The 26,940-nt window shown below is 48.4% G+C and overlaps 2 protein-coding genes across 4 annotated transcripts; both read right to left on the minus strand.

The window, feature by feature from the left end:
• Positions 1–1,280: 1,280 nt before the first annotated feature.
• On the minus strand, positions 1,281–21,711 carry CRY2 (cryptochrome circadian regulator 2). 2 transcript variants are annotated; one of them, XM_082761555.1, is made up of 12 exons: positions 21,531–21,711; positions 18,849–18,957; positions 15,546–15,688; positions 9,309–9,493; positions 7,891–7,979; positions 6,994–7,134; positions 6,201–6,512; positions 4,981–5,132; positions 4,636–4,838; positions 4,394–4,483; positions 3,764–3,902; positions 1,281–3,276 (listed from the first exon to the last, which is right to left on the minus strand). In XM_082761555.1, the coding sequence occupies exons 1-11, from the start codon at positions 21,704–21,706 to the stop codon at positions 3,766–3,768; spliced, it is 1,737 nt and encodes a 578-aa protein (XP_082617681.1). In that variant the 5' UTR covers positions 21,707–21,711; the 3' UTR covers positions 1,281–3,276; positions 3,764–3,765. The 2 variants fall into 2 exon arrangements, with proteins under 2 accessions (XP_082617681.1, XP_082617680.1); XM_082761554.1 differs by having other exon boundaries at positions 3,764–3,905.
• Positions 21,712–21,899: 188 nt separating this feature from the next.
• SLC35C1 (solute carrier family 35 member C1) lies at positions 21,900–26,315 on the minus strand. Of its 2 annotated transcripts, XM_082760547.1 has the most exons (3): positions 26,233–26,315; positions 25,600–26,126; positions 21,900–23,486 (listed from the first exon to the last, which is right to left on the minus strand). In XM_082760547.1, the coding sequence occupies exons 2-3, from the start codon at positions 26,093–26,095 to the stop codon at positions 22,927–22,929; spliced, it is 1,056 nt and encodes a 351-aa protein (XP_082616673.1). In that variant the 5' UTR covers positions 26,096–26,126; positions 26,233–26,315; the 3' UTR covers positions 21,900–22,926. The 2 variants fall into 2 exon arrangements, with proteins under 2 accessions (XP_082616673.1, XP_082616672.1); XM_082760546.1 differs by lacking the exon at positions 26,233–26,315 and having other exon boundaries at positions 25,600–26,197.
• Positions 26,316–26,940: the final 625 nt, after the last annotated feature.

A 26,940-nucleotide genomic window follows, 5' to 3' on the forward strand; every position in this document is an offset into this window, starting at 1 on the left:
AGGGAAAGCTGGACAGTTCGCTGTCAGCCTGGCTCTTCTAAGGCACAAGCTGCAATTTCAGAGGGTTTTTGTCCATAAGCCACTTTAAGCATTGAAATGTTGCTCCCCCAAGCCCACTAGGTCCTTGCTAGAGACAGAGAACAGGACAGCAACATCAAGCACCTCGACCACAGCTGCAATCAGGTAAGCAATGCGTTATACATATTGCCCTTCTGGTAGGTCACACATGGCCTTTTTATCTCTGGCACCTCCGGTTCCAGTAACTGGGTCTGGAGTGTTTGGGTATGATGGTGTCATGCACAAGCAAACTTCACTCCAACCTCATTGTAGCCAGCGACTAGACTGCAAAGTCATGGTGCATTTGGTGCCCATTCATGACTTAGCTAATTGCAATAGAAAAGGCTCAGTCACTGACAGAAGGCCCGGTCTGAACAATGTTCACATTGTTCATAGCTCTGTAGCACTTCTCTGCCTCAGCGCCCACCCTCTGTGACAAGGAGCCTCCACACCACCCCGTGGAACATCCCAAAAGCCACTCTGACAGCACCAAATCCAGCTGCTCTGTCCCTATGCTCTATTTGGGGATGCTTGTGCCAGGTCAGACAATACAGCCACCTATCCCTGAGACGCAGAAAGCTGTCGTTATCCCAGGAAATGGAAATCCCCTGACACGCATTTCATGATGCCTCCTTTGTTATCTGCTCCCTCCTGAAACAAAGATGGTATCTCCACTAATAGTTATTGATGGGTTTTCCTTTCTCCGTGGACTGGTCAGGCCTTTTTGAACTTAGCACCCACAACTGACAAAGAGCTTGACACAAAAACGCCTGTGTAAGGAAGCTGCAGATGCGCTGAATCTGCCATCTGGTAGTTTAATTGAATATGCCCAGTCCTGAACACTACAGGAAACAGCAAACAATCATTTCCCATTCCACTTCTTCAGCATGCAGTTTCACACACCTTTACAATTTCAACTGTAAAAAGATATCAGAGTGGATGAATCCCAGCCTCCTTAATGTTTCTTGCAAGAGTTTTTTCTTCACCTTGCGTTTCTCACTGTCCTTACCTGTTCTGCTCCAAGGACTGCAGCTCTCCCAGCTGCCACCATCCTCACCACAGATGATGACAAAAACCTTGCAAATGTGATTTCCCCCTCACCCAAAAGCCTTCCCAAAAATCTCTTCGGAGATTTTGCACGCACTCCCTTTGGCTATTTACCCCCATGGACCCAGCCCCAAAATGCTACTTACCAAATTAAATAATTGGAATGACAGCATAGAGAGAGTTAATGACATTTATAAAAACAAAACGAGTAATATTTACAGACCATTGCCTAAGCAAGAGACTCTCCAAAAGACAGAAGTCACAATTTCTCTAGTCGAAATGTACAAAGTGCATGTCTTTCCCCTTTCTTCCATCTGCAGCAGAAGATGGTGGGAAGGCCTCCTTTCCCTCATACCTTACTGCCCTCAGTGGGGATAAGATCTGGGTCAGACTGGAGACAAAACCTGCTTGATTACTGGGTTATCCCAGGGAGACTCTGGTGGACAGGAGCTTAGAAGAAAGGAAGGCCTGGAAAAGTGACTCACTTACTTGGACAGTCTGCCCAAAGGATTCCCTTGGGAAAGGAAATCTCGGATCAATGCCTCCGGGAGGTTAGTTGGAAGGAAAAGTTATTCAGCTATTCTATTAACTAACTTTTGGACACAATTCCACTTCTTCCACCACTCCAGGTTTCCCAGATACACTTGAGTCAGTTTCTCCTTGCAGTCCCATTGCTCTGGGTTCAAGCATGGGCTCCAAAAGTGAATCTTTTTATCCCAGTCAGAGTGGGACACGATGACCGTGCTCCCCAAGCTGCTAGTTGGCTAAGCTCACGTCTAGCCCCACACTATCGGTGCCAGGGTGGGGATGAAAGGTTTTGGACAGCAAATGAGAACAGTGCCGACAGCAGAACATTGCACGGGATTAGCTACCTGATACAATCCCTCTTGGAAACTGCCTAAACAGAGGCTCTCTGCCAGTACTGTGCTGAAATGACATCCTGTAGCAGGACCAGGCCAAGAAGTGTATGGTTAAGAGGCAGAACAGATACGTGGTTGTCCTGCTAGACTACAATGCACCAGCCTAAACGTGAATGGGAACAAGGAGCAGTGTGCAGGGTATGAGATACAGGGACTATGCTGCGCAGAAACTCAAAACCACAGATGTCAATACAGGAAAGAGCAAACATCCACACAGAACGGACAGCGAACTGAGCCCAAGGAAGACTCGCTTCAAGGAGCTGATGTGTGATACATCCTCTACCAGTAAGATGCACTCCACAGGCTACACACTAGACACTGGTCACTCCATTTGAGAGTGCCTCACTCAGGGAAGGAAAGGCTGTAAAGCCCTGAGCCCAGGACTGTTCCCCTACAGCTCACTCATTATGTGGATCAGCAAGCTTTTGGGAGGCTGCTTTAATCATATCAAAGTATGGTTTTATTCTCCAAAAAATTCCTACTTCTCTCACAGTCATCTCCCTGAAACGGCAGGCTGCTCTGAAGCTGCCTGTTGGAGGCAACAGCACTACGGCTCACCTTGCACTAGTAAGATTCTTCTTCAGGGAAAGTTCTAAGTGCCTTTTAAAGGTACAGACAGTTTGTATCTCTTTGTTCTTCTACTACAGTTATCCCTCATTTCTTTTTCATCCCCAGACGTGTACCACCTTGATTTACTTGGAAAGTGTTTACATCCCCACCAGTCTAGCCTAGAGAAACAAATACAGAGATTTTCCTGTTTTCTTGTAGGATGGGTACTCAGCTTGATATTCCAGCAGCTTTCTTCTCCTTTGCAACTACTGAATTAATCTTAGCATACCTTGCTGCCTAGTACTAGTGATGAGAAAGGACATTCACTATTTCTGAGATGTGCAGATGCTGCTCCCTCTATCAATGCAGCAAGTCACATGTGCTGATCCATTGTCAGAAACGACAGATACACTTGGGAGCGAACAAGTTGAAAGAAAGCTTTCGCCCTCTTAAATGAGGACAGATTTTGGGCATGGCTGAAAAGAAACATTTAGCTCTTTGGAGAGCAGAAAGCCAAATATTCCCAAGTACAAGTAACACAGTGCCCTTTTGTGGCAGCTATTGGAACTACACATTTTTATGAGACGCCCCAGATTTTCTGTTGCAGATCACAAGTTGCAGTCCTTCTGTGGTTGCAGCAGCCTCTACTCTTCGGGTCACCTCCAGCACTCTCACTCTTCACTTGCAAGCTGCATATTGCTGGCTGAAGGAGAAAGCAGAAGAGAGAGTTTGCCTTGAGCTCCCCCACATAGTGAAAAATTGGCAAAACATGCAATCAGCTCCTTCCCTCCTGGAATATGGGACATCTCAGGCAGAAGACTGGGCCTGCTTGCTCCCCTCCTCCACCCTGTGCCCTCACCACATGGGCAAACCTGGCTGCAAACTCAGCCTGGAAGGGGAAGAAACCTCCCTAGAGCAAACCCAAACATAACTGTGGTCTGTGCTTGTTCTAGTCATATGGTACTGCTCTCTGCTGGACTACCGAGTTAACAGCTTGTCAAGAAAAAGCAAAAACAACTAGAAGGCAGGCCACTGCCAAATTACATGGCTATGCAATTAAGAGTCAGGAGCCACCTTTCTCCCCAGGCAAGTCCATTTTGTTCATTAAACTGTAGGGAACAAATAGAATTGAGCCTTGCTTGCTGTCAGAACAACGCAGTTTAGGCCAGATCATGCCAGGGACTACTCACAATCATAAACTCTTGCCAGGGATCTCTGAAGCAGGGAGGCCTGTCACTTTGGCTCGTTTGTACAGTTCTTCAGTGCACAGCTCTTCTGCTCCCTCGTGTTTGCGCTTTGGCGAAGCCTGGTCAGACTGCGGCAGTCTCACTGCTGGAGAGGAAGAAGAGTCACTGCAACATTTCCTTTGGCTTTAGATCTCCTCACACGTATACCCTAGCCTAATGTGCCACAGAGCTGGGAGCAAGGAGAATGTGCAATGTACAAGCACAGAAAGATGTTGCCACAGCCTTCTTAAAAGATTTTGAAATACTTCTTTTAAAAGCAGAATAATTAAGTCCACCAGAACAAACATGAAAGTGTCCTCCTTTGATAGAGGAAAGCTTAATTACACCAGATTAGCCCTACAGTGATCTGCACTCCTCCCTTAAATGGCTGCATATGATCCCATATGAGCAGTAAGAGATTCACTATTCTTCAGCCCTTTTAGGCACGAAGGCTCACTGGGGACCTCTGAAGAAAGCCTAAAGGAAGATGAACATGATCTATAGTTTCCTAGCTACATCCTCCTCTTATTAAGAAAAGAATCTCTCTCCTGCCCATGACGGTATGTCTTAAGTACCCAAATACTTCCAACTCACCTGTACTGGTGCTGCTGCCCTGCCCTGAAGCCGAGTCTGCAACGGGGCCACTGAGATCTTCCACACATGAAGGGACTGATGCCAGTAAACCTAGAGAAATGCAAGATCATCATAATAGAAACAAGAAATATTTGGGCTGGGATAAGCCTTTCACATGCAAACACCTTTGTGATCACAAACCAGCACATGTCATATTCTATGTCATATTAAAGACAAAATCTTTTGCTTTTTTTGTTACTTACAGAGCCCCCTGTAGCGTGACAGCTGCTGGTAGATCTGCTTCATGCGTTCGATGTTCAACCGACTGGTCTCAGCATGGTTCACCATGGGTTTGGGGTAGTCCACCCCAATGATGCACTTGGCTGCCTTCTGCACAGACTCTGGGGCATTCCACGGTTCGTAGATGTATCGTGCGGGGAAGCCCTTTAGTTTGGGCAGATACCTCCTGCAACAAGTTAAAAGATGCACACAAACCACTTAAAGTACAGCAAGATAGCACCCATGGTGCACAGGAAGTACCATATCAGCTACTGAATGACTCAGGCTGACAGATCAAGCAAGAAAGAAGCTCCAGACACTCTACTTACTTAACGTAGTCACCGCTGGGGTCTGTGCGACGTCCAAAGCCCACGGGGCAGTAACAGTGGAAGAATTGCTGGAAGAACGCGCTGCATGAAAGCCACATCCAGCTGCCTGCATTGACACTGAAATCTGCATCCAGCAACAATTCATCAAATACCTGCAGCAATTGAAGGAGAATGCAGTGAGAGCTTCCCCAGCTAGGGCTTCTTGCCAGGAGAAACCAAGAGGCCAGTTCAAAGGGCAAGCACTGAACAGCTCTCAGAAACCAAAGCAGCAGCAAAGAGGCAATCTGCTGGCTCAAGCCAGGTGGCTGGTCAATATATCACACTTCCTGACACCTTCACATAGGGAGGCACTGTCTGCTCACACTGATACAATGCTGGATAATCTCTCATGCAGCTACAAACTAAATCACTACCTAGTGTTACAGCAAGCCTTGGGTATTGATTCTAACTGGGGAGGTGTAACAAGTGCAAAGCACCAACTGTGAGAAGCAGGCAGATGCTGAACAGAAGACCAAGCACCAAAGCAGGAAGAGAGAGCCCCTCTGAATGTCCCAGAGCTCACTGCCACTCCAAGAAGGGGGCAGGTTGCAGCAGTAACTCGCTCGCATCCATGCACAGATGCAGCACTTTTAGCACCTGACTCTGACACACTTTCAGCTACGCTCTGCTTTGACAGCCTTCTGACAAGACGCTGCTTCTGCCTCTACTTTCTGCATAGGGCAATATGTGCACCCAGTAAGTTCAAGCTGTTTGTCCCTTCCAATGTCCCAAAAAGAGTGGCTTTTACCTCTTTTCTTGAGAGAATCTAGACTCAGATTTCACAGTCACGGAGCGTTCCCTGACTGGCACGATGATGGATTACACAATGAGGAGAAAGGTCCAGTTACAAAGATACATTGAACTTGCAAAGGAAACAGACGGACTGATAGCATTTTACCAAAATAGCTCCCCCAAACCCAAACCCAAATCCCAGTCCTTGTTTACCAGTGGGACCCACTAACAGTTAGCTGTGGTAACTGGAGACTCTTGATACTGTTTGATCCCTCATGGTAGAAGGCAGACTGTTGGCAGGCCAGGAGCCTGCTAACAACTCCTGTCTTCCACACAACTTTTACATGCCAAGCAAAAGCCATACCTGTGTGCCAATCCTTGCAGCAAGTGCCAGGGAGACTTTGCTTTCCTTATGGCCTCCTACAAGCCTCTGGAAATGCCAGACTCACCCTGACTCCTGACTCCCAGCTGATCCAGAGGTCGCCCCTGGTAAGGAAGCAGGCCACAGCGTGCCTGGCCAAATGGTGGATCCACCCCTCCTGCCTCAGTTGGGTCATGATTGCATCGATCCAAGGGAAACCTGTCTTGCCCTCTGCCCACTTTGCCAAGGCTTCAGGGTTCTTGTCCCAGGGGATCTGAATGCAGATGGGGTTCCCCTCCATGCGATCAAACTTTGGGTTGTTTGTGGCTGCTGTGTAGAAAAATTCCCTCCATAGAAGCTGTCCGTACAGAGAGAGGGGAGGAGTGCTGTTCCGCTTCACCTGCAGAGGAAGGAACAAAGGCATTCACAAGCAGGGGAGGACTGGCTTCATTATGCTGAGCTGCAAGACACCCATGCATTTACACACAATTCTCAAGTCTGATACTGACAACTTCCATAAAGGAGCTCAATTCCAGATCATCCTTTAGCAGAAACCCCGGGTGGTGAAGTCAGAGCATGCTTTTAGCCCACTCAGTACGCTGGCAAGTGACTTGAGCCACCCATAACCAACAGTAAAAAGCCCGACGTGGCTCATGACAGGAGTCCAGGCTGAAGAACAGGGTACCAGCAGGTATAAGGGCTGCTCAACTACATACAGGAAAATCACTTCTCCTTACCCAAGAGACTCTTCTGTACCAGCAACAAGCTTTACCCAACAGTCGAACACAAGTGAAGCAATTGCTGATTTTGCAGCTGTTCCAGCACGCTGTCTTGGAACCAGAATCAAGCTATGCTCAAAACCAGACAACCTTTTGTCTTACCTTCTTATACAGCTCCCAGAGACGATAGTAAAATAAGCGGCAGGACAAACAGCCAAAACGCAGGTAGGGACTGAGTCCTGTCGGGCTGGCCAGCAATGAATTGGCGTTCATCCTCGGTCTTTCGTAATTTGCAACCCATGCCTAAATACATTCAGGAGAAATTAGCCCCAAAAGAAAATAAATCCCAAACTGTCAGCCACTGCTAAAGGGCAGGCCTCTGTGCAGGTGGCACGGTCACTCAGGTGTGGCAGCACAACCTCTTTTATTCATTTCCAGCCACCACTGGGAGAGATCTCAGGTGGACAGCTCCAACCCCACACCCCATACATGTATTTCTGCAGCTGGGTCAGCTTCCGTGACTGTGACATTGTTTGCCTCATGCGTACTATAGTGAAGAACACAAGCCCCATAGAATAAATTTGGGTATTTCAGCTAGGGGCTAGAGGAATACCGCTCAGTGAGATATGAAGAGACTGATGTACAACGGGAAGGTACTCTTTTATGAGCATGTGCTCCTAGTAACTCAGATAAAGACAAAAGGAGATGGTGCATAGCGTGCAGCACAGATGGAGCAACTTGCAGGAGGGTTTCCAAGTTTGTGTTCCTCTAAAGGAAACAGTGGGAGGAAAACCAAGGAAAAGAATCCTATGTGTTTCTAACAGCAGTATAGTTAATATACAGCTCTTCTTCTTCACGTCTGAAGAAGCCCAGAACTCCCTGCTCCACAAACAGCCTAAGATGGCAGGAGTACTTGAAAAATACCAAATGCCCCTGCCATAGGGCAATGTAGTGACCGTTGCTAAGATGAGCAGGAAAAGAGAGCAATGGCTGATGCAACACATTTTTTGTTTGGACCCACAGCCTGCAGGAATGACCACGTAAATAGCAGGGGGTTACCTTTCTTTCCAAGTGTTTATCCAGCCGCGCCAAAGCTTCTGTCTCCCCTCCCTGCCAAACTGCAGGAGCAAGACCCTCTGTGGGGAAGCCTGAAGGAAAGAACTTAGTAAGATTTGAAGCCAAGTCTACACAAATGATACAGATGTGAACAAATGTAAGCAATGGCAAAACAAGTTAAAATACTGCAGTTGCTTATCATGGCTTATTTGCTGCTCTAGTCTTTCTACAGCAAGCCAGTCATTTGGAACATGAGGAAAACCTGTTCACAACACTGAGACTGCCAGGCTCGCTCCCTGCAACGCTTCAGGCAACTTTCTGGGGACCTTCCCCACTGGCCACATCCCAATTAGCCTGTGTATTGGCAATACCCGCAGGGCTCTTTGTTCCTTGGGCCACAGCAGCTGGCGAAGGAACGCATGCTTCACAGGTTTGCCTTATGGAATATCTTGCCACGACCACCAGCTGCTCACTAGAGAGCCTGTTGCTCCTCAAAAGGCTCATTTTCTGTGGAAAGCTGGTGCTTTAGTGATGAAGAACCAGCACAAAAGCGGAAGCAATAATGCATTTTCCTTGCAGTGCAAGCTGGCTGACAAAGGAGCTTCCCCTGACAGTGAGTAGACCAATGTAAGGTTGCAGGTCTTGCACAAGGCCAGACAACAAAGGAAGCAGATCTATCCAGGACTGCAGCCCTTAGGATAGTCTTGTTTGAGAAGTCCCCCTTTTCCGTAACTCTTAAGGTACAAGGTGACACTCCCACGAAACCAGCACGGAGCCTCCAGAGCCACACACACACAGACAGTATTCTGCATTAACCTTTCCTTCCCTTGCATTTAAATTCACTTCCTTGACGTAGGCCTCGCATTTCTCATGCCTCAGTTCTCTATTTATCCTCCTCCTCCCCAAAAAATACAGGTATATAAGGAAGAGGAGGCAAACACCAAGTTTCCAAGAACGAAAAAGCATAGCAGGATAAGTGAAAGAAGTTTCAGTAATATCTTTTGTCTTGCTAAGCTCTCAAGTCGGTGGTGCTTGGCAACAAGTGAATGACATGATGTGTGCCTGGTACAGAGTTTACCTCTTCAGGTCTGTTACACAACCTGTCTAGGACAGCAGCTGGGAAGGACACGAGACACTGATACAGTGGTTGTATGCTCAATAGCAGAGAGTGTAAGGACAGATGCATAACGTTTCAGAGCAGTGCTAAAGGGATGTTGTGCATCAACGGCAGTGCAAGAGGGAGCAGTCTGGTTTCTCAGGGTCCAGCACTGGCTGAAAACATTACTTTGCTTCTGTGGCTAGAAGCAGCCCAGGTCAAAAGACAACACTGGACCTGTCCTGGGCAGGTGGCAGCCACCAGAAAGTTTCAGTAGGGTCATTCTGGGTGCCAGTCGCCCCTTGACTTCACTCTCAACACATACCCAGCTCTTCCAGGGATGGGACCCCGTACACATCGTCGTGGTTCTCCTGGATGTCCACTTTACACGTCTCCATCTGCTGGCTTGTTACGCTGCTCACCGGCTTCTTTGGGAGCTCCATACGGCTAATGATGGCCTGGAAGCGTTTGTAGGTGAGAGGTGGCTTGTTGCCATTCAGCTCGATTATCCTAGAAACAAAATAAGCAAGGTGGCTTAACAGCCTCGCTACCACAGGAGGGACAAGGAAATGCCAGCAAAACTGTATCCTGTTATCTCTGCTCAGGATAGACTTTCTGTTTGGATAGAGAAATACTTACAGCCCCAGATTCCACTGGATGCATCCCTCAAAGGGATATTTAAAAACAAGAATGCAAACCAAAAAAAAAACAAAAAAAAAACCACACACAACACGGAAATCCATCTCTGTGGGAAAAAAAAAAATCACAGAAAGCTCCAGCTGAATCAGGCTTAGCCACACATCTTTCTCCCAGAGCTCTTCATCAAATCCCTGTATGAAATCTCAGTCTGAATACTGTCTCCCCAAGCTGACAAATCCCAGACCTGCATCTGTTTCCTAGCCTGATTCTGACCTTACTTCCCCCCGTCCGACACAACAAGTCCCAGACTGATAGCAAACCCTCCTCCACCTCTCCCAGACCAGACAAATCCTATTTTGCGTCATTCCTCTCGATCCTGGCGATTACAGAAATCACCATCCTCCCTCACACCATAAGGTCATGAGCAGACCTGTTCTGTGCTATTCCCCCGTGTCAGACCACACCATGGAAAAGGCAGCCACGGCTTCCCCGTTTCTCTACTTCTTTAAGCACCCAGGGCCCGCTAGGGCTGCGTGGACTCAATTTTTCTTGTGACAGAGAGCACGGAGGCCTTTGGGAGCGTGCCTGGGCAAGAGAGAGGAAGGAGTTAACAGCAAAGCAGGCAGCAGGGGAAAGCCAGCATTACGTAAAGCGGAGGCAGCCAGCCCCACAGCTCACACAGAGCCGCAGCAGCGCTGCCTTCCCCACCCAGCACGGTCAAACAGCTTATGCAAGGGGCTGGGCTTGGAGCCCGGCGCTTCAGCGGACGCCATGTGCCTTCCCTGCCCTTCCCGGCGGCCGCACGTGTGGCGAGGAGGAGCGACACGCCGGCCTGCCCCGGCCCTGAGCCCGGCCTCACGTGTGCTCCGTGTCCCCGCGCTGCCACCATCCAGCAGAGGCTCGGGGCAGAAGGGAGCTGTGGAAAGAGGCAGCGGGGTGGCAAAGATGGAGGAGATTTCATAGGAAGCCTCCTGCAGTTTCTGCTCATTTTGATGTGTAGTAGGTGCTTGAAGAAAAAGACACCGGCCTATGGGATAGTGTAGGGAGGGCAATTGGGATGTGCACAGAGAGCAAAACAGGGTAAAGGTGTAGGGCAACAGCGTGGCACAGCACCCTGCAACCAAAGGTACCGAGGGGAGCCTTACAAGCAGCACTGCTGCTGGGAGAGAAACGAGGCCCTTCCAGTTACTGCAAGAACTCCAGAGAGCCTTACTCAATCCCCGAGGAGTTCAGCACTTGGAAGTGAAAACGTGACAGCGCTGCACAATGTGTGCCCCGCGGTGCCTGGCACGGGGGCGGGGAAGCTGCTGCTGCTTTAGCACTGCCTCTTTTTGCAGTCCTCTCCCACCGACCTGCCAGCGCTGCAGCTCCGTCTGAGACCCACGCTGCCGGGCTGCATCTGCCATCCACAGCCTCTGCGAGCAGCTATTTGCAGCACAGCGCTGCGACTTGCAGGAGGATGCCCCCCATCCCTGCCTGACGTCCTCGAGACTCTGGATGTGAGAGAAGTTACCTACGACGGCTTCCAAAGGAGCCAGCTGCTGGATCTGGGACACAGATCATTAAGAGACGGGACTAGGACAAACTGCACATTTTACAGCACCTGACGCTGCCATTATGCAACAAAATTTGCATCTTGCACAATACTGCCATGAAAAGAGATGTCAGAGCCTGGGTTTTGTACAATATTGGGTATTATACAACGCACACCAAATATTTTAATGCAGTTCAACCTACTGCACAAAGCTTTTACAGGAAGCCCCATAAGCAGGAGCCCTTTTCCTCCTCCTAATGTCATTCTAACCGAGGCAGTACAGTCTTGCAGAACATTCCTCCATGACAGACTGGGCCACAAATTAAAGACAGGACCGTCCCCAGGATTTAATGCTCACACATCATCCTTCTTCTCCAGTCCAATTCAGCCTGCATGTGGCACAAACTGCATCATTTTAGTTCTCCTGGAGCAGACCACAGAACAGCAGAATTGCTGTGTTCATCATACAAAACCCGACCTTCCTGGTGTTAGTGAGCACTCATGAAGATGGCTGTGCTACCAGAGCAGCAGTACGCTGCCCAGCACTATCTGACAGCAGTACCTGGATGCCAGGTATGAGGGGTTTTGACTGTCACACAGTCATTTATTATACCAAGAGCTCAGGCAACCAAAACCTGACCGCAGTTCCAGCACTGCTAGGGTTACAGGGGATCCTACAGTCAGCCACCTGCAACAACTCAGCGCCTGCAGCCCTCCAACGCACGCCCCCAGAGGCGTCAGCGTCTGACTCACATCTCCACAACAGTGCCCCAGTGGGATGGCTGCGGGGCGAGGAAAAGCTGCTCCTCTCAAAAACCTGACAGCTCGCCCAGCTTGCCAACGGCAGGGCCCCATCCTGGCAAGGCACTGGCTGTGCTCCCACCTGCTCAACGATGCACCCCACTACCAGCTCACACATGCTATTTGGTGAGCCCCGTCAGCTTATGCAATTGCTCCGGTCTAAATCCTTGTGCTAGTGAGCCTGTGTAATAAATGCATAGATGAAAAGAGCAGTATTTCTCCTGATTCAAAGAGAAATACCTTGCAGAACCAGCACGGTATGCAAGCTTCCCCAGTGCTTGGTTCCTCCAAGTTAGTCAGCACTCCTATTAAAAGGCATTTAACTCCTGTTTCAGCCTGATACCAGAGTGTCTGAGGTGAAGCTGCTCCTGATGCGTGCTACAAACAAACAAACAAGCTCACAATGCTCCTTTCTGGCATAAACCACTCCCCCCAGCATGACCCTGGCCAGCTCGGGATTACAGACACCGCAGTGCTGACCGTCAGCAAGCAGTTTACAGAGGATTTAGATCCTCAGGAGAAGAAAACAGGCAGACGCAGCGAAGGGACAACAGAGCCTATCATCTGGAAGTTGTCAGACAGAATAATTGCTAAGTAAAGGCTGTGAGCAGGCTAAGCTGATACCTAAGAGATTATCTTTGCTGACTTGTACACTCCGAACATTGCCAACCTTGATTGGGAATCCCCAGGTTTTTTAGGACTATTTTCCGGCATCAGTGTTCATTTTCTACGGCCCTCTCCTTGTTTTGGGCGAGAGGAGAGGAAAGAAGCTCTGACAACCACACAGCTATGCTGGTAGTGCTGAGGGCATTGTAACCTTCCTGCTACATAAAGCTGGTCAAATTCACAAGTTAGGAGAACAGGTTTGTTGTAGGCGTTAGAAAGGAGCTGCTGGTGGTGGTACCCAGAGGATACTGCAGGGGAGAAGGGAAGGACTGCTGGAATCATTTATGTCCAAGTGAAGGACTAGTCTGTGTTGTTTAAAAACAGGCCTGGCTATTTTGTAAAGAAACTTGATTAAAGAAAGATGAGAAGTAGGACACCACCCCCAGGTTATGAATTATGCAGGAAAAAAAGAGTAAGCTGAGCAAGGGACAACTCATACCATGAGCTAAAAGGCTGGATAAGATGACTGGAGGGCAAGATCCTCTGTCTGAGAGAGACTTCCAGAGAAATATAATATTAGAGCTGCATTACCACCTGCTGAGAAATCCCAGAGATGCCAAGAAGCAGGAAATGTCAGAGTAACTGGAGACTTCAACTGCCTCCACGCAGGCTGGGTAGCTGTCACAACCCACGGCCTGGTATGAACATAAATGCCATAAATGACTGCTCCACGGAACGATTCATCAGGAACCCTTAAGATGGAAAGGCAATTCATGATTTGTCTTAGGCAGCAGGTAAGGTATAGCTGAAAGTGCTATTTATCATGTCTACTCTAACCATGACTTCGGCATGCATCAATTTAGCATCCTTCCGGGATCAACAAAACAATAATGGCTTCTATTTTGAGAAGAGAACAGAATAAAAATAGGAAGCACGCTGAGCAAAAAGAAGCTGAGAGGTAAAATGCTGACAGACAACACAGAGATTATCTGAAGATGACATGTCAGGGGAAAAAAAAATTCAATAAAGGCACATAAACCATTAAAAAAGATTTCAGAAAGATCACTAGTCAAAATAATAAAAGAATAGCATCATCAAAGATAATAGAAGGCAAAATCCTTTGGGAAACTGAAGACTAGAAAAAAAATGGTAGGTTAAACAAAAGCCACAAAAGCAGTTCCCCGTGCAGCTCCCAACCCAAAAGAAAGCTTGAGAAAAATTAAAAAGAAAAGCATAAACAGAAAAAAAAATCCCTTTGCAGACACTCCAGGATATCTGTAGGGCAAAGCAGCAGATTAGGCATTAAAGAAAAACTGCATTTATTTTTTGCACATGTATTCAGTATGGAGACATTCAGGGAGGTTTCCACACTGCATCTCTCTAAGGAAACGCATCAGGAGATGTTACTGACTGGGAGGTCAGCAGGAAATAGCACAAAACAAAGCTATGCTGGAATAGCAACAGTTGCCAGGACCAGCCAGCACTCACAAAAGACTTCTAAGGGACATGGAGAAATAGCTGCTGCATGTACCACTTGCCTTAAAACCGTCCAAACGCTATGAAGAATAAAGGCAAGCGTGATTCCAGAATTAAAAAGCATTTCAAGGCATCAGAGGGACTACAGAATAGAAAATCTGATATGGGTATTAGGCAAAGTGGTAGAAAATACTAATTGAATCAGTGAATGCATGTGTATATGCAATACACTGGAGGGCTGATTTGGCTTTGGTAATGGGAAGTTGTGCCTCAAAATCTATTAGCCACATTTGAGCACAGATGCAAAGGAGATTTGGTTGATTTATTCTACGTGAATTTTCGGAAGCCATCTGACAAGATCCCTAACTACAATTTTTTTTTTTAAAGAAGCCAAGGATAAATTTAGATACGTGACAAAGTCCCTGCAGACAGAAGATTCTTGTTGAGATGCATGATAAAGTAAGAACCATTTTTTGCAACAGAAGGAGAAATCCTACACAGAGCTGAGCTAAGGCTTCTGCTGCTCAACATTATTCATAAATTATCTGGCAAAGGACACAAAAAGAGCATGATGCCAAAGTTTACTGATGCAATAAGTTACCTGGGACAGCTGAAAATGAAAGGCAACCTAAACATTTCCCTATACACCACATGTGTCTTCTAATGCAAAAAGTAGACAGCGGTGTCAGTCTGCTCATGAGACAGGTGAAAAACTCCCCTCACCCCAAAGGCAAACATTTCCACACAGTATGTCCTAAACTGCAATGCTTCCCACTTCCCACAGGAAATTATGTATGCTGAAGATTTATAGGAAGAAACTTCAGCATTACTGGTACAAGAAAAAGAATCCAAAGGAAAAAAAAAAAAAGAAAGCAACCTATACGAATGGTACTGAAACGTGAATGAAGTCAAGCATACCTTAGAGTCTCTGCTGAAAGACTGTCTCCACTGTTTAAGATGATCATCTATACATATAAATAAATAAACCTCACCATAAAGGCAAGTCTTCCCCACAGCAAATGCACAATAAAGACAAGGCATCCAGAGTTTAGAATAAGATTAGTTTGCCCCAATCTACTTTGTTCTACTTCTTTCAGCTGTCCTGGCACATCCATCAGTTAAAACCCTGCCTTCATAACCTGTTTGAGACAACAGCTCAGACACCTTTATTACAGTGAAGCAAAAAAAAACAACAGTCCATGCAGTGAGGACATGCTCAAGAAAATCAATCAATAAGGACGCAGCTAAGCAACTTAAATGACTGTGAAGTACAGAGATTAGTTAGCTTGAGGCAACACCTTTCCATGCATTCACGTCACTGCACTTTGACGCGCTCTAATAAAAAGCGTGAGTGCACAGAGTAATCCTGTTGACACCTTCTAGGCTCACCCAGGATGACAGCGATCCACGCACAGAGATCAACGTAAACGAGGAGCCTGAAGTCATCCCAGACGCGACAATCCCACCCGAGCCCAAGCAGCACCTCTGCCCCTGCTCTGCCCGTACCTGTCCAGGTCATACAGTGTGTGGGAGTTCTCGATCACCACCTCCACGCCAGCCTCCTTGGCCAGTTTGACAATAGCTGCATCTCTCTCCTTCCCAAATGGCTCCGAGTCGTATTCAAAGGTGAGACGAGTGACTCCCCATTCCTGCAAGAAACACAATACACAGAGGTGTCACCCAGAAGACGTTTCTGACCAGTATGGTTACTAAATTGCAGAAATTGTAATTGCCACTGTCAAGTCCTGGGAACCTAGAGAGGGTGGTATTTTTATGTGGAGACTATGATCAATTAATAACAATACACACTATTTTTTTCCAATATCTCTTTACAGCCATCACTTAGTAGAAGACCAATGCCCAAGCCAAAGGCAACAAATGTGGTAGAGAGAATCACAGGACAAAGGATGCCAACTGAGTAACCTTTCTGCTCTGAACAGTAGACTATGATACTGCGATTCATATTTAAAATCATCCTAGCAGAGCTGTGAACCCATTCTGTATCTTCACACCTGTCAGAGATCCCTCATAGACCATACAGAACAGGCCTTATGAAATAGCATTCAGCCTCTTCCAGGCTTTTCCAGCACACAGTTTGCTCTCAAAGACTATGGCCTAGTTTTCCTCAGAAACTGAATCCTATGAGAAGAGGTTTAATGGTTTCCACAGTGACCCTCCAGAGGCATCCATCAAACAGAGCAGCAGCCCGCAGATTTGTTTAGCAAACACTCCAGTCAAACACAGCCAGAAATCTGCAGAGACACTTAAAGAACCCCTCACACAACTAAGACATGAACCAGTCTCCAAGTGAGACAGCGTGAGTCACTGCCGTGTGTACAGGACAGGCTCTTCTGCCTCAGAACCAGAGGCATCAGAAACACAAACAAAGCCAAGAAGCAGATGTTATTAGGTCACTGATGACCACTGAAAAATAAATACCAAAGGCAGGGATGGGAATCTAGAAGCAGAAAGCAGCCAGACAAGCATCCCTGCCTTTCTAAACTCTTAGAGATTGAATCCTGAAAGTAATATTAGGAAGGACAGAGAACTCTAACCATTATGTACCACAATACACATTTCAGAGAGGTCCCCTATTCTTTTTTCAAAACATGAACACAACAGAACGCATTACTCAGAGCAGGCGTTAAACAGACACATTCCAGGCCCTACAATGCTCCCCACATAGAAACTTGATTTAACAGCTTCATTTTAAACTTTTCTTTTATAGGAAAGACCATACCAGCTCGAAGGCTTGGAAAAGATAGTGTTGGTCTTGAAGAAACATGTATTGCTACTTTGAAAGAAAGGAATGAAAAAAATGCAGTTAAAGTTAAAAGAGATTTTAGGTAAGAGTCTAAAACTTCAAATTCAGTTATTTTCTGCTGTTCTGAGAAGCCCAGCATTGTACGTGCTACACAGGAAGCAGAACACAACCTGGAAACAGCAAACTATATTGCAATAAATTGCTGCATAACAACATATAAAACACGCAAAATAAAAGTCGTGACTGACTTCTCTTAGTATCTGGACTATAGCAAAGTAAAACCTGAAACATAGTAGGAAAAAAAAACATGCACAAAAGGGATCGTGAGCAAACTTCAGTGAACAAACTACACACTTTTCTTTTGTAGAAGAGGTAGGTTTACAGATATTTGTTCAGAGGGTAGGAGACCAAAAAACCTACACTACAAAGGTTAACGCAGAGCTAATGAGTACACTTCATCCGTCTGCCTCACTGGACCCCTGCACACAGTGCCTTTGCAGCAACTGTTACTGCTGAACATACTTCAGCCACTGGCAGCAAGAGCAGAAATTACACTGGACCTGAGTGTTGCATTACTGCATGTGATGGCTCCCCAGAACAGCTGAGAGCAAAGCATGAGCTGCTGCTGTTCTCTTGTCCAGCCTTTGCTGTTCAGTGCAACAGCTCTTTCACATGAAAGCCAAACATTCACCCTTTAGTAGCATAAAAACCAACATTCTCTTCAGCTCTTACAGCACATGTAAGATATTCATTAACCCACCTGCCCAGTCAAAAATGACTGTATTGAAACCAAGGTCTGGCTGATTCCACAACCATCTCTCCAAACCCCAGATTCTGCCAACTACTTGTAGTTCTGTGATCAAAGTGGATACGTTTCTCCCACACAGCTTCAATTATCCTGTGAATACCTAGTCCTTGAACTAAAATAAGGAGGGCATGGACTACGAATAGCCAGAACTTATTTGCAGATCAAAAGATAAAAATAACTCAGATTCTAAAAAGGCTAAAAGCAGCGCAGAAGTTGTGTCATGTGTTAACCTGGAGAAGCCAAAATAAATATCAGGGCACTTCGTGACCTGCATAGTCTGATTCTCCTCCCCAGCACCACCCTCCTCCCAAAAATACACATCAGGACTGTGTACAGCAGGAGGGTATTCACTCAAGTTTACCTCTCTTTCTCAGCATCTGGGCTAGTGCAGGCTTTGGGGACACTGGTTCCTTCAACCATAAGTAACGTACAGTCCTCATGACAAATACAACCCATAAGATGATTGGAAACCAAGCTTTTTTCCTTTAGTTTTGTCTTCCTAGCAAAGACACTCTCAGAAAGCTTCAAAGACAATGATAAATACAACCTTAGGGTAGGACAGAGAATAATGAGTCACATACTTTTACTGCTTGAGGAACCTTTATATTCAAGGAGATCCTCTTGTCAGCCCTGCCTGTCTCATGATCTGCAGCTTTGACATATCACTTTAGAAACACATCCCACCGATCCATCATCCACCACTGAGGTCACTGCATGTTCCTCTGTCCTAAATGGTACATCAACAAGGAGCTCAGACCCGAGCTGTGTACCGCTGCTGTGCTGACTAACTGCAGCCTTGAACAGAAGCAGAGAAAAAAAAAGGTCAGCTAATGTACAGGCTTCTGAGTTTTTGAAATTATAACACAAAGCCTTATTTGCATTTCACCTGTAGATCATTTTCTATTTGTCTCTAAAGGTGTATGGATATGGCACTTTTCCTGATTAAAAGCAGCAGGAAAACAAGGTCCAGAAAGGAAGAAACTCTCAACCCAGAGGAGTGGGTGGATTACAGCACAGCCTTGTGAGGCTTGAGCTGCAGAAACAAAGGCAAAACCCACTAACTGCAAAGAGAAGCTCAAGCACCCTGGTAGTGGGTTACACAGTGGGCAGTACTGAAGTTAAAGAGAAACCAGGGGATTGCCAACAATGAGCAGATAATTAGTGAGCAAAACCAAAGGTACCAGTGGGACATTAGTTTTTTCTCACTACACTTCAGAAAATTAGTGTATCCTCTTACTTTAAAGAGTCTTGGGAAGACATCTGTCGGCTGTCCTCGCACCACAAACAAGCGAGAATTGAGTTTCCTTAAACTGTTGTCCAGATCTTCCAGGGACTGGAGCAGAAATCTGCAGAGAAGAAACGAGAGCAGTTACTGTCAGTCAGACTGGCTACAGCCGAAAGACAAGTGAGGAAGATTTACACGGAACTCCAGCAAACCTGCATTCGCAATCAAACTGAAAGTTAGGACGAGAAATAGAAAAGAAGAATTATTATTCATTCCCAGTCTACCTACCAATGTTACGAGATTGCCGTACCAGCCAGCTCTTGGCCATTCATATGCATGTTCTGCTTGGCCAGATGCAAGAGCTCTCAGTTTTTTCTTTTTTTTTTTCTTCTTGCAACCCCTACTCTTCCCATGTTCTCTCTCAGAGCTGTGAGTACCCCCTGACACCTGCTCCTTCCACATTACATCACCTGCATGGAGAAGAGCATAAACCATACAATTCACATTCTTTCATGGGTTCTGTGACACACGGGATTTTGCATGAAGAAGAAAGATGTCCATACACTGTTTTCAGGAAAGCAATGAATTACCACAAGTTTTGAAGTTCTGGTTCAGAGTAGGGAAAGGCATGGCAGAGAAATGTACACTCACAGCAGGGAGATGTACGCTCCTAGCTCATCAACAGCAAGAGACTGAGCACCAAAACCTCCCAAGGCAAGAATTATCCATACTTAGAATGGCTGCAAACAGAACAGCAATTTATCTTCCACCACCAAGACACAAAGATGAGAGCACGTCAAGGCATTCAACTATTTCCATCCATCCCCAAACCATTAAAAGGCATTTAAGTGCTTTCTGCATTACGCATTTAAGCTCTTAATGTCGCATCTTGCTGGTCCCCCATTTTGCTACGAAACATCTCCAAGTGTATCACCTTTACTTTTGCATCCACACGTCCTAACTTTGTCTACCTCTGTGAAAGACACCAGCTTTAAAACTTTAATCTCTGCGACAGCACGTGGCACTGCTGGCAAACTCACAACCATGAGTGAGCGACTGCCTGCCAGCCTCTGCCTCTCCCACACCGCTACGTGCCCGCTCTGCACTGTGACCTGCAAGACATGTGTGTGTCTGTATCAGCTCACTTAAGACCCTGCATAATTAAGAGGAAAGCAAAGCTACAACTGCTCTGCAAGCTGGGTGCTTCTTCCCCACGCAACTGCACTGCCCGTGATGGGAATTGCAAGCTTTGAGGCAGAACAAGCTCCTCCTGCACTTCTAGGAGAAAGGCCCTAAGGGTTCAAGGCACGAAGGAGCAAATATCCAAGTACAGAAGACCAAGAAGCAGGTCTGGGTAACCAGAACAAACCGCCCACCTTCTGGCTGTTAAATAGGAATATCACCTTTCCAAGGTGTTGTGAAAATTAAACACGTTAGTCCTATATGGCTCCCACATGCTGTGCAATTACATGGTAAGGGATTTTCAGATTGATAAATGTCTGGAGGCTAGGTAAAACACAAATGCTGGTGGAGCACAGACCGCAAAACACAAGTAAATGAAGAAAAAACAGCAAAACAAATCCCAGGCTCCCCTTGGGAAACAAGGGAACTCCAGTAACTGTGTGGAGCTTGCTAAGACATTTTTGCCTAGCAGCCAGCGGTGCTAATTCCTGACATTTTCAGTAGGTGCACACCTTCAAGATAACATGATTTTGTATTTTAAATTCATACACTCATATATATTTATATGACCAGAACGTAAATAGAACCACTGCCTGCTTCCCTCCCTCCATACCGTGGGTAGAAACAAACAAGGATTACACGGATCAGGAATTACTCTTTTGGGGGCCCTGCTTGGGTTCTCCCGAACGAGGGCAGCTGGCAATAACAGCAGCACGTGAAAGGCATTTCTGCCTGCTGCAAGCGCGGTGTGTGGACAGATCAATTCAGGCTGCTAGTGAGCAGTGACAGCACCCAAAACTCCTGCAAATCAAACGCCTGCATCGTGGTGATTTCTGCACGTTTATGTTTTTTTAGCCACCCTCCGAGGCGTGTTCTGGAAACGCTCGGCAAGCGGCCGCTCCTCTCGGACGGAGCTGAGCTGGCAGCAGAGGCACTGGGGACACCCACGGCTTCCCCAGGTGGCCACGCGCCGCCACGTGAAGCTGCGAGGTGCGCTTCCAAGGGTTTCTCTGCCCAGGTGGCTGCCCTGTCCACAGCCCCTGACAGCGGGATGCGCTTCGCCTGTGTGCGGGGGAGCCTGGCGGAGGTGAATCCCTACCTGGGTTGGATTTCCAAGCACTTGGGCATCCGAGACCTGACCCAAGGGCGTTATGTAATAATGTCACCGTATGGACGGGCTGCGCAGAAATGACTCACCCTTTAAGTTTGCTTGTACCTGGGGGGGCTTACGGCTCCAGACAGCCACAGCCCCCAGGGGGTGGGATGAGGAGGGGGCAGCACTCCCAAACCCACCAGCAGCCGCAGGGCAGAGGGGAGGCATCACGCAGCTCTACCTGACCCTAAATTAGGGGGGGGAAAGCCCTTCCCAAGGCGATGCTCGGGACCACCACCGTACCCCCACCTCCCCCTGGAGAGAGGCAGGCAGCCAAAAAAACACCCTCCCCCCCCCCCCCCCCATACTCCTCGCAACCCCAACCCGTGCGGGGGGTTCCCCCATCGCCCCGCACTCACCGCCAGCGGTTGATGCCCACGGCGGAGGAGGCGGCGAACCAGGGGTCGAGGATGTAGATGCAGCGGAGGGAGGCGGCTCCCCGCAGCGCCTCCTGCAGCGCCGGGTTGTCGTGGAGCCGCAGCCCCCGGCGGAACCAGTGCACGGAGCGGGACGGGGCCGCAGCCGCCGCCGCCATCACGGGCGACCGCAGCCTCCGCGCCTCGCCCGCCCCCGGGACCGCCCCGCCGCGGCATGGCCGCGGCGGGGCGGTCCCGGGGGCGGGCGAGGCGCTGAGGCGCCGGGCTCCGGCTCCCTCCAGCGGCCACAAAAGGAGCCTCCCCCCCCCCCAACTCTGTCACAACAAACACTTTATCGAGCGTTTTTGGGTGTTATATGGTTAAAAGTTTATTTATTATTTTTTTTTTCCTCAAGCGCTGAAATGGTGGTGACCGGCTAAAATGGCGGGGGAGGGTTGTGAGGGAACGAGCCCCGAGCAGTGAGGGGGGGTACGAAGCTGGTGTGGTGTAAATCTTCTGGAAGGAGCTCAGGGCATGGAGGATGAGTGCTGTGAACCCCAGGAGATGTTGTGGGATCACCCTGAAGGAGGAATCGCCTCAGAACAGCTTTTCCTCTCCCTTCTGTCACTGAGGGCAGAGGCACGCTTGCTCCTCATTAAGGCAGGCAGGCCGCTTCAGAGAGCACGCTTTCCCTCACAGGAAAAGGTGCAGATGCATCACACCTGCTTTTAACATCGTTCCCAAACTAAGAACCCAGAAGGCAAGAAATACAGGCATTAGAGACCTCATCAGGATGAGTTACTGACCCACTGGAACATGGATTTGAGGTACTGCTGCTTCTTAGGCTTCAGACAGGAAACACAACCAGACAGGAAAGAGGAAAGAATTTCCAACCCTTCACATTGAACAAGGAAACAGGAATAAACTGTTACTGTCAATTCCTTTGCAGCAGAACCATTTACTGAGGACTATCCCCAACAGCTTGGCTATTTGGCTCCCCCTCATGGAGGTTCAGGATTGTGTAACTTCACACTCTGAATTCAGTCAGCTGTCATTCTAGATCCCTAAATACACAAAGCTCCCATCCCATTCTTTGACCACTATATGCCCACCCCACAGAGATGGGAATTGCTCAGATTAGGTCAGTCGCAATGGCCATTTTAGAAAGACATCTGTGAAAACTGATACTTCTCTAGAACACATGCTCTCACCCCGTCTCTGAGCTGGGGAGATCCAGTAGACAAGACATAATTCATTTAGCTCTTTGGCTCTGGTTCCTGACACAGCTCCCCGTACCATTTGCAGGTGAATTCTTCCTGCTCCTTGCTCTTCTCCGCAGGAGGAAAGGAGCTCTGACGGTTAATTCCCAGGTACAGAAACAGGTGCAGGCTGAATCTGCCTACACACCAGTCTCATTTTTTTCACTGCTTTTTAGATTAGGATCCTCTTCCACTTTTCTCATCTCCAGCCCTTTTACCCATGTGTAGGCAAAGGAGCCCCCCAGCACCATCAAGTTACTTGTCCACCACAAGAAGCTCTTTGTCTCCTCAAAGTAAATAACAGCCAGCACCGTTTGGGCACAGGCCTTGGCTGTCCCGGACACATTGTGGGTGAGTGGGCTTGTGAACTTAATCTGGAGTCCAGTCACATACCCAATGGCAAAGCCAAACACTCCCCCCAGGGTCATCATGCCCCAGAAAGTGGGGTTTCCCAGCTTGTCGAAGTGGTAGAGGGTGTGGAACTCGCCCAGCATCATCATGAGGGGGAAGAACAGGACACAGGCATTCAAGTTGTTGTAGAAGGTCAGGTGCCAGATGCTACCATCCACCACAGGCAGCACCTTCTTGGTGTAGATGGCATTGAGGGAGACACACAGGCTTGCTAAGATCCCAAAGAATATACCTGCCCATGACAGAGTGCCCTCTGCTCCTTCCTGGTCAACGCCCAGCCAGAAGCCACCTGCAACAAAAGAAATCAGGCATAATATGTACATCTGATGAAGGACTCAAAATATACAGTTGGTGATTCATCATCTTCCTAATATTGAACAACCACAGCCACAAGCAGAGACAGGCTAGAAGGCTTCCCCTTTCTATTATACTAACCCGCAAAGTGTCATGACTACTGTCCTGGGAAGATTTATTTTAGGAGTGCAGGTAATTTATTGTGCTACCATTCAGTCTCATTCTCACACTGAGCAGGAAGCAGGAGTTTAGAAATTACAAAAGGACATGAACTAAAGCTACTGTTTGTGTACAGGTCACTTTTAGAAGATCATATGATTTTTATTTTTATTTTTTGAAAAGACAGCAAACTGGACACGTACGTAGCAAGAAATACTCCTCTTATCTTAGAGGCTTAAAGAAAAAAAAAAAATAGGGAAAAGTATCACACCTCACCTAGGCTTTGCTGCACTGTTAACAGTAACAGAAATAAGTCAGAAAAGATGGAAAGATGGTAAACGCGTGAGTTAAAATACAAAAGACCTTGATCAAAAGAAGACTACAAAGTAGAAAGGCATCCTCACTGTATTAAACTTCTTCAATGGCCAGAACACTCTTTAACCAGCTCTGAAACAGGAGCTACAGGCTCTTTTGCTCCAGGGCAGAGAGGGAGACTTCGCCCCATCCAGCTCTTCAGCAAAATGTAAAAGGAGAGATCGGCTACTGAAGGAGTGCTGCAGTGCTTCTGCATTAGCTACTTTACATTAGAAGCCATGAGGGAAGTTGCCTGCAAGTCAACCAACACATGCTGTAAACCAAGTACAAAAGAGCTCAATGCACAGACGAGGATGACTGTGTCTGGCCACAGAGGATGCTTGGCTGTGCTGGCATACACAGACAGGCAACGCTCCTGCAGCAAAGGGAGATGGAGCCAGGGGACAGAGCCTTAGAGAAACCTGGAAGGCTGGTAAATGCCACAGACTTGGGTAACACCTGAGCACGAGGCTAGCTAAAGCCAACTGCTGGCATCACTTGGTGGGGGAAACAGTCGCTGCTCAGCCAGACTGGCTCTCCTGTTTGCCTCTCATATAGAGAACTTGTCTCATCTTTCTGAAGTCCATCTGCTTGTCTAAGCACCACCATGAACACACGTCCACCTGGAACTGAAGTCAATGTTTCACCATCCTTGGCATCAAAATGACCCTCTAAATGGAAGGCAGCTTTTCACTTTATTGGGCCTTTGGAGCAGAAGGCTTGTAAACAATTCCCGTTAAGCTAGTCAATGCCCTGCCCTACTTCCTCACCACACAACCAGATTTTCTGGTGGTGCTTTATGCTTGATTTGATTAGCTAATCTTGTCTGAATTGGCAAGCTCCATTGTATGGTCCCAACAGTGCTGGCAGTCTAAACAAACACTTATTGTTTTCAAAGTTAATTATTAACATTCACTTGAAAATAGGGAAGAAACAACTAGTTCTGTAATGGCCTTTGTGGGGGAAAAGACATGGTATCATCTTAAGGCAAATGAAACTTCATTAGAGGATTGACAGTTATTGCTGCTTAAGGAGAGCAACAGTCAAGTGATAGTGATTTCCTTTCCTAATGACACCTGTGTGCTCCAGACACAGGAAGCAGACTGCCTAAGGCAGAGCAAGAAAAGAGCCCTCTGATGACCCCATCGCATCCAAAAGCACTCATGTATGAGGGTGACTTCCCAAGAGGAAGGAGGGTTCTGCTTGGTTCATTATTTGGGTTCAGCATCCTGTTCTGAGCGTTAGGCCAGAACAGCACTACCAGCCACTCGAAGTGGTTAGGGCTTTGCCTGCCACCAGGGGTGGGAAGGAACACATGCAAAACGCAGGTAGGAAGGGTTTTGTGTGGGAAGCAGGAACTTTGCATTCCCCTATCCTGCAGGAACAAAGACTGAAGACTTGAGGTGCACCAGCAGCAACAGCCAGAGAGCAACCAAGAACCTAACAGGCGTTAAGCCCATAGGCTGCAGCCCAGAGCAAGACACCACAGTCCTGTTAGCTCGGGACCTCTACAGTCACCTGCCTGACCTCAGGAGCATCCCCTCCTCGGGCTCTCTGAGGTTTGGGGTGGGCACAGACCCCCTGTTCCCACTCACCTATGATAACACCGCAGGCCAGGAGGGCATAGAGCGAGGTGGTCTGCTTGAGCAGCAGGTAGGAGAGCAGCACGTTGAAGACAGTGGTGAGCGAGCGCCCCACGTTGTAGAAGGCCACGCCGACGTGCTTGAGGCAGAGGTTGTTGGAGGTGACCATGCCGATGAAGACGACGGAGAGGGGCAGCACGCTGCGGGACACCTTGAGGTCGAGGCGCAGGGCGGGCAGCCCGGCACAAGGCGCCCCGCAGGCAGCCCCCAGGCTGAGCCCCGCGCACAGGGCGGCCGTCATGGCGCACTGGAAGAAGGTGACGAAGAGCGGGGCGTCGAGGCGCAGCGAGGGGCTGTCCAGCAGGTACTTGTTGAGGAACACCATGGTGATGGAGGTGAACCAGTAGAGGCAGACCACCAGCCCGATGCGCAGCGCCCGCAGCACGAAGGGCGCCCGCCGCTCCTCGGCCGGCAGCAGCGGGTCGGCGGCGCCGCCGCCCAGCGCCATCCGCAGGAGCCCGGTCCGCGTCAGCTGCGCCCTGCTCATGGCGGGCACAGACCGTCAGCACACGGCCGGGACCGGGGCCGGGACCGGCCCCGCTCCGCTCCCCACCGCCTCGCCCCCCGCCTCCGAGCCCCGCTCACCCGCTGCCACCACCGCCGCTGCCTCCGGCCCCGAGCTTCCCGGAGCGGCGCAGCCCCGCCCGCCGCCCTTTATTCACGCCCCGCGGGCGCCGCTCGCCGCCTCCCCGCGCCGCCATCTCGGGGAGGGACCGCACCGCCCCCCTGGGCAGGGCCTGGGGGGAGCCATGAGGGGACCTGGGCCGGGCCCGGCACCGGGGGGCGATCCCCAGGGCTCGGACACGGGTTGTTTGTCCTGGCCCTCGGAGCGGCTGTAGGGCTCCTGGCCTACGTGTTCTGACGTGGAAAGTAAAGACTTGTGATGTGGAAAATAAAGATTTCTGCTCCCCTCCCCACCTTTTAAGTCACTCCTCTTCCGTTTATAGTTTCCTACATAAATCTCTTCCCTATACCGTTTCTTCTTGCAGCAGCTTGCAGGTTTTCTTTAATTTCTGTCTCAATTATTTCCCCATGTTACTTGCTGCAGCGACCAGGAGCAAGGCACTGAGCGTTGACAGCTACGTTGCCATCCTCACCTGTAGGACTTGGCCTCCCGGTAAAAATAACAAGGTGGGGCTGATCGTATCTCCAGAAGCAAATCCGCTGCACGCCCTGCTGGGACTGCAGGTTTTGTAAATACCTGAGGGGCCCGAGGGATGCTCCATGAAATAATAATCTGGCCCCAGTGCTGGCACCCCAGAGCTGGCAGGGACATGGGCTGAGATGTCCTCA

The sequence above is a fragment of the Aythya marila genome (assembly GCF_965140915.1).
Source record: "Aythya marila genome assembly, chromosome: 5".
Taxonomy (NCBI): Eukaryota; Metazoa; Chordata; class Aves; order Anseriformes; family Anatidae; genus Aythya; species Aythya marila.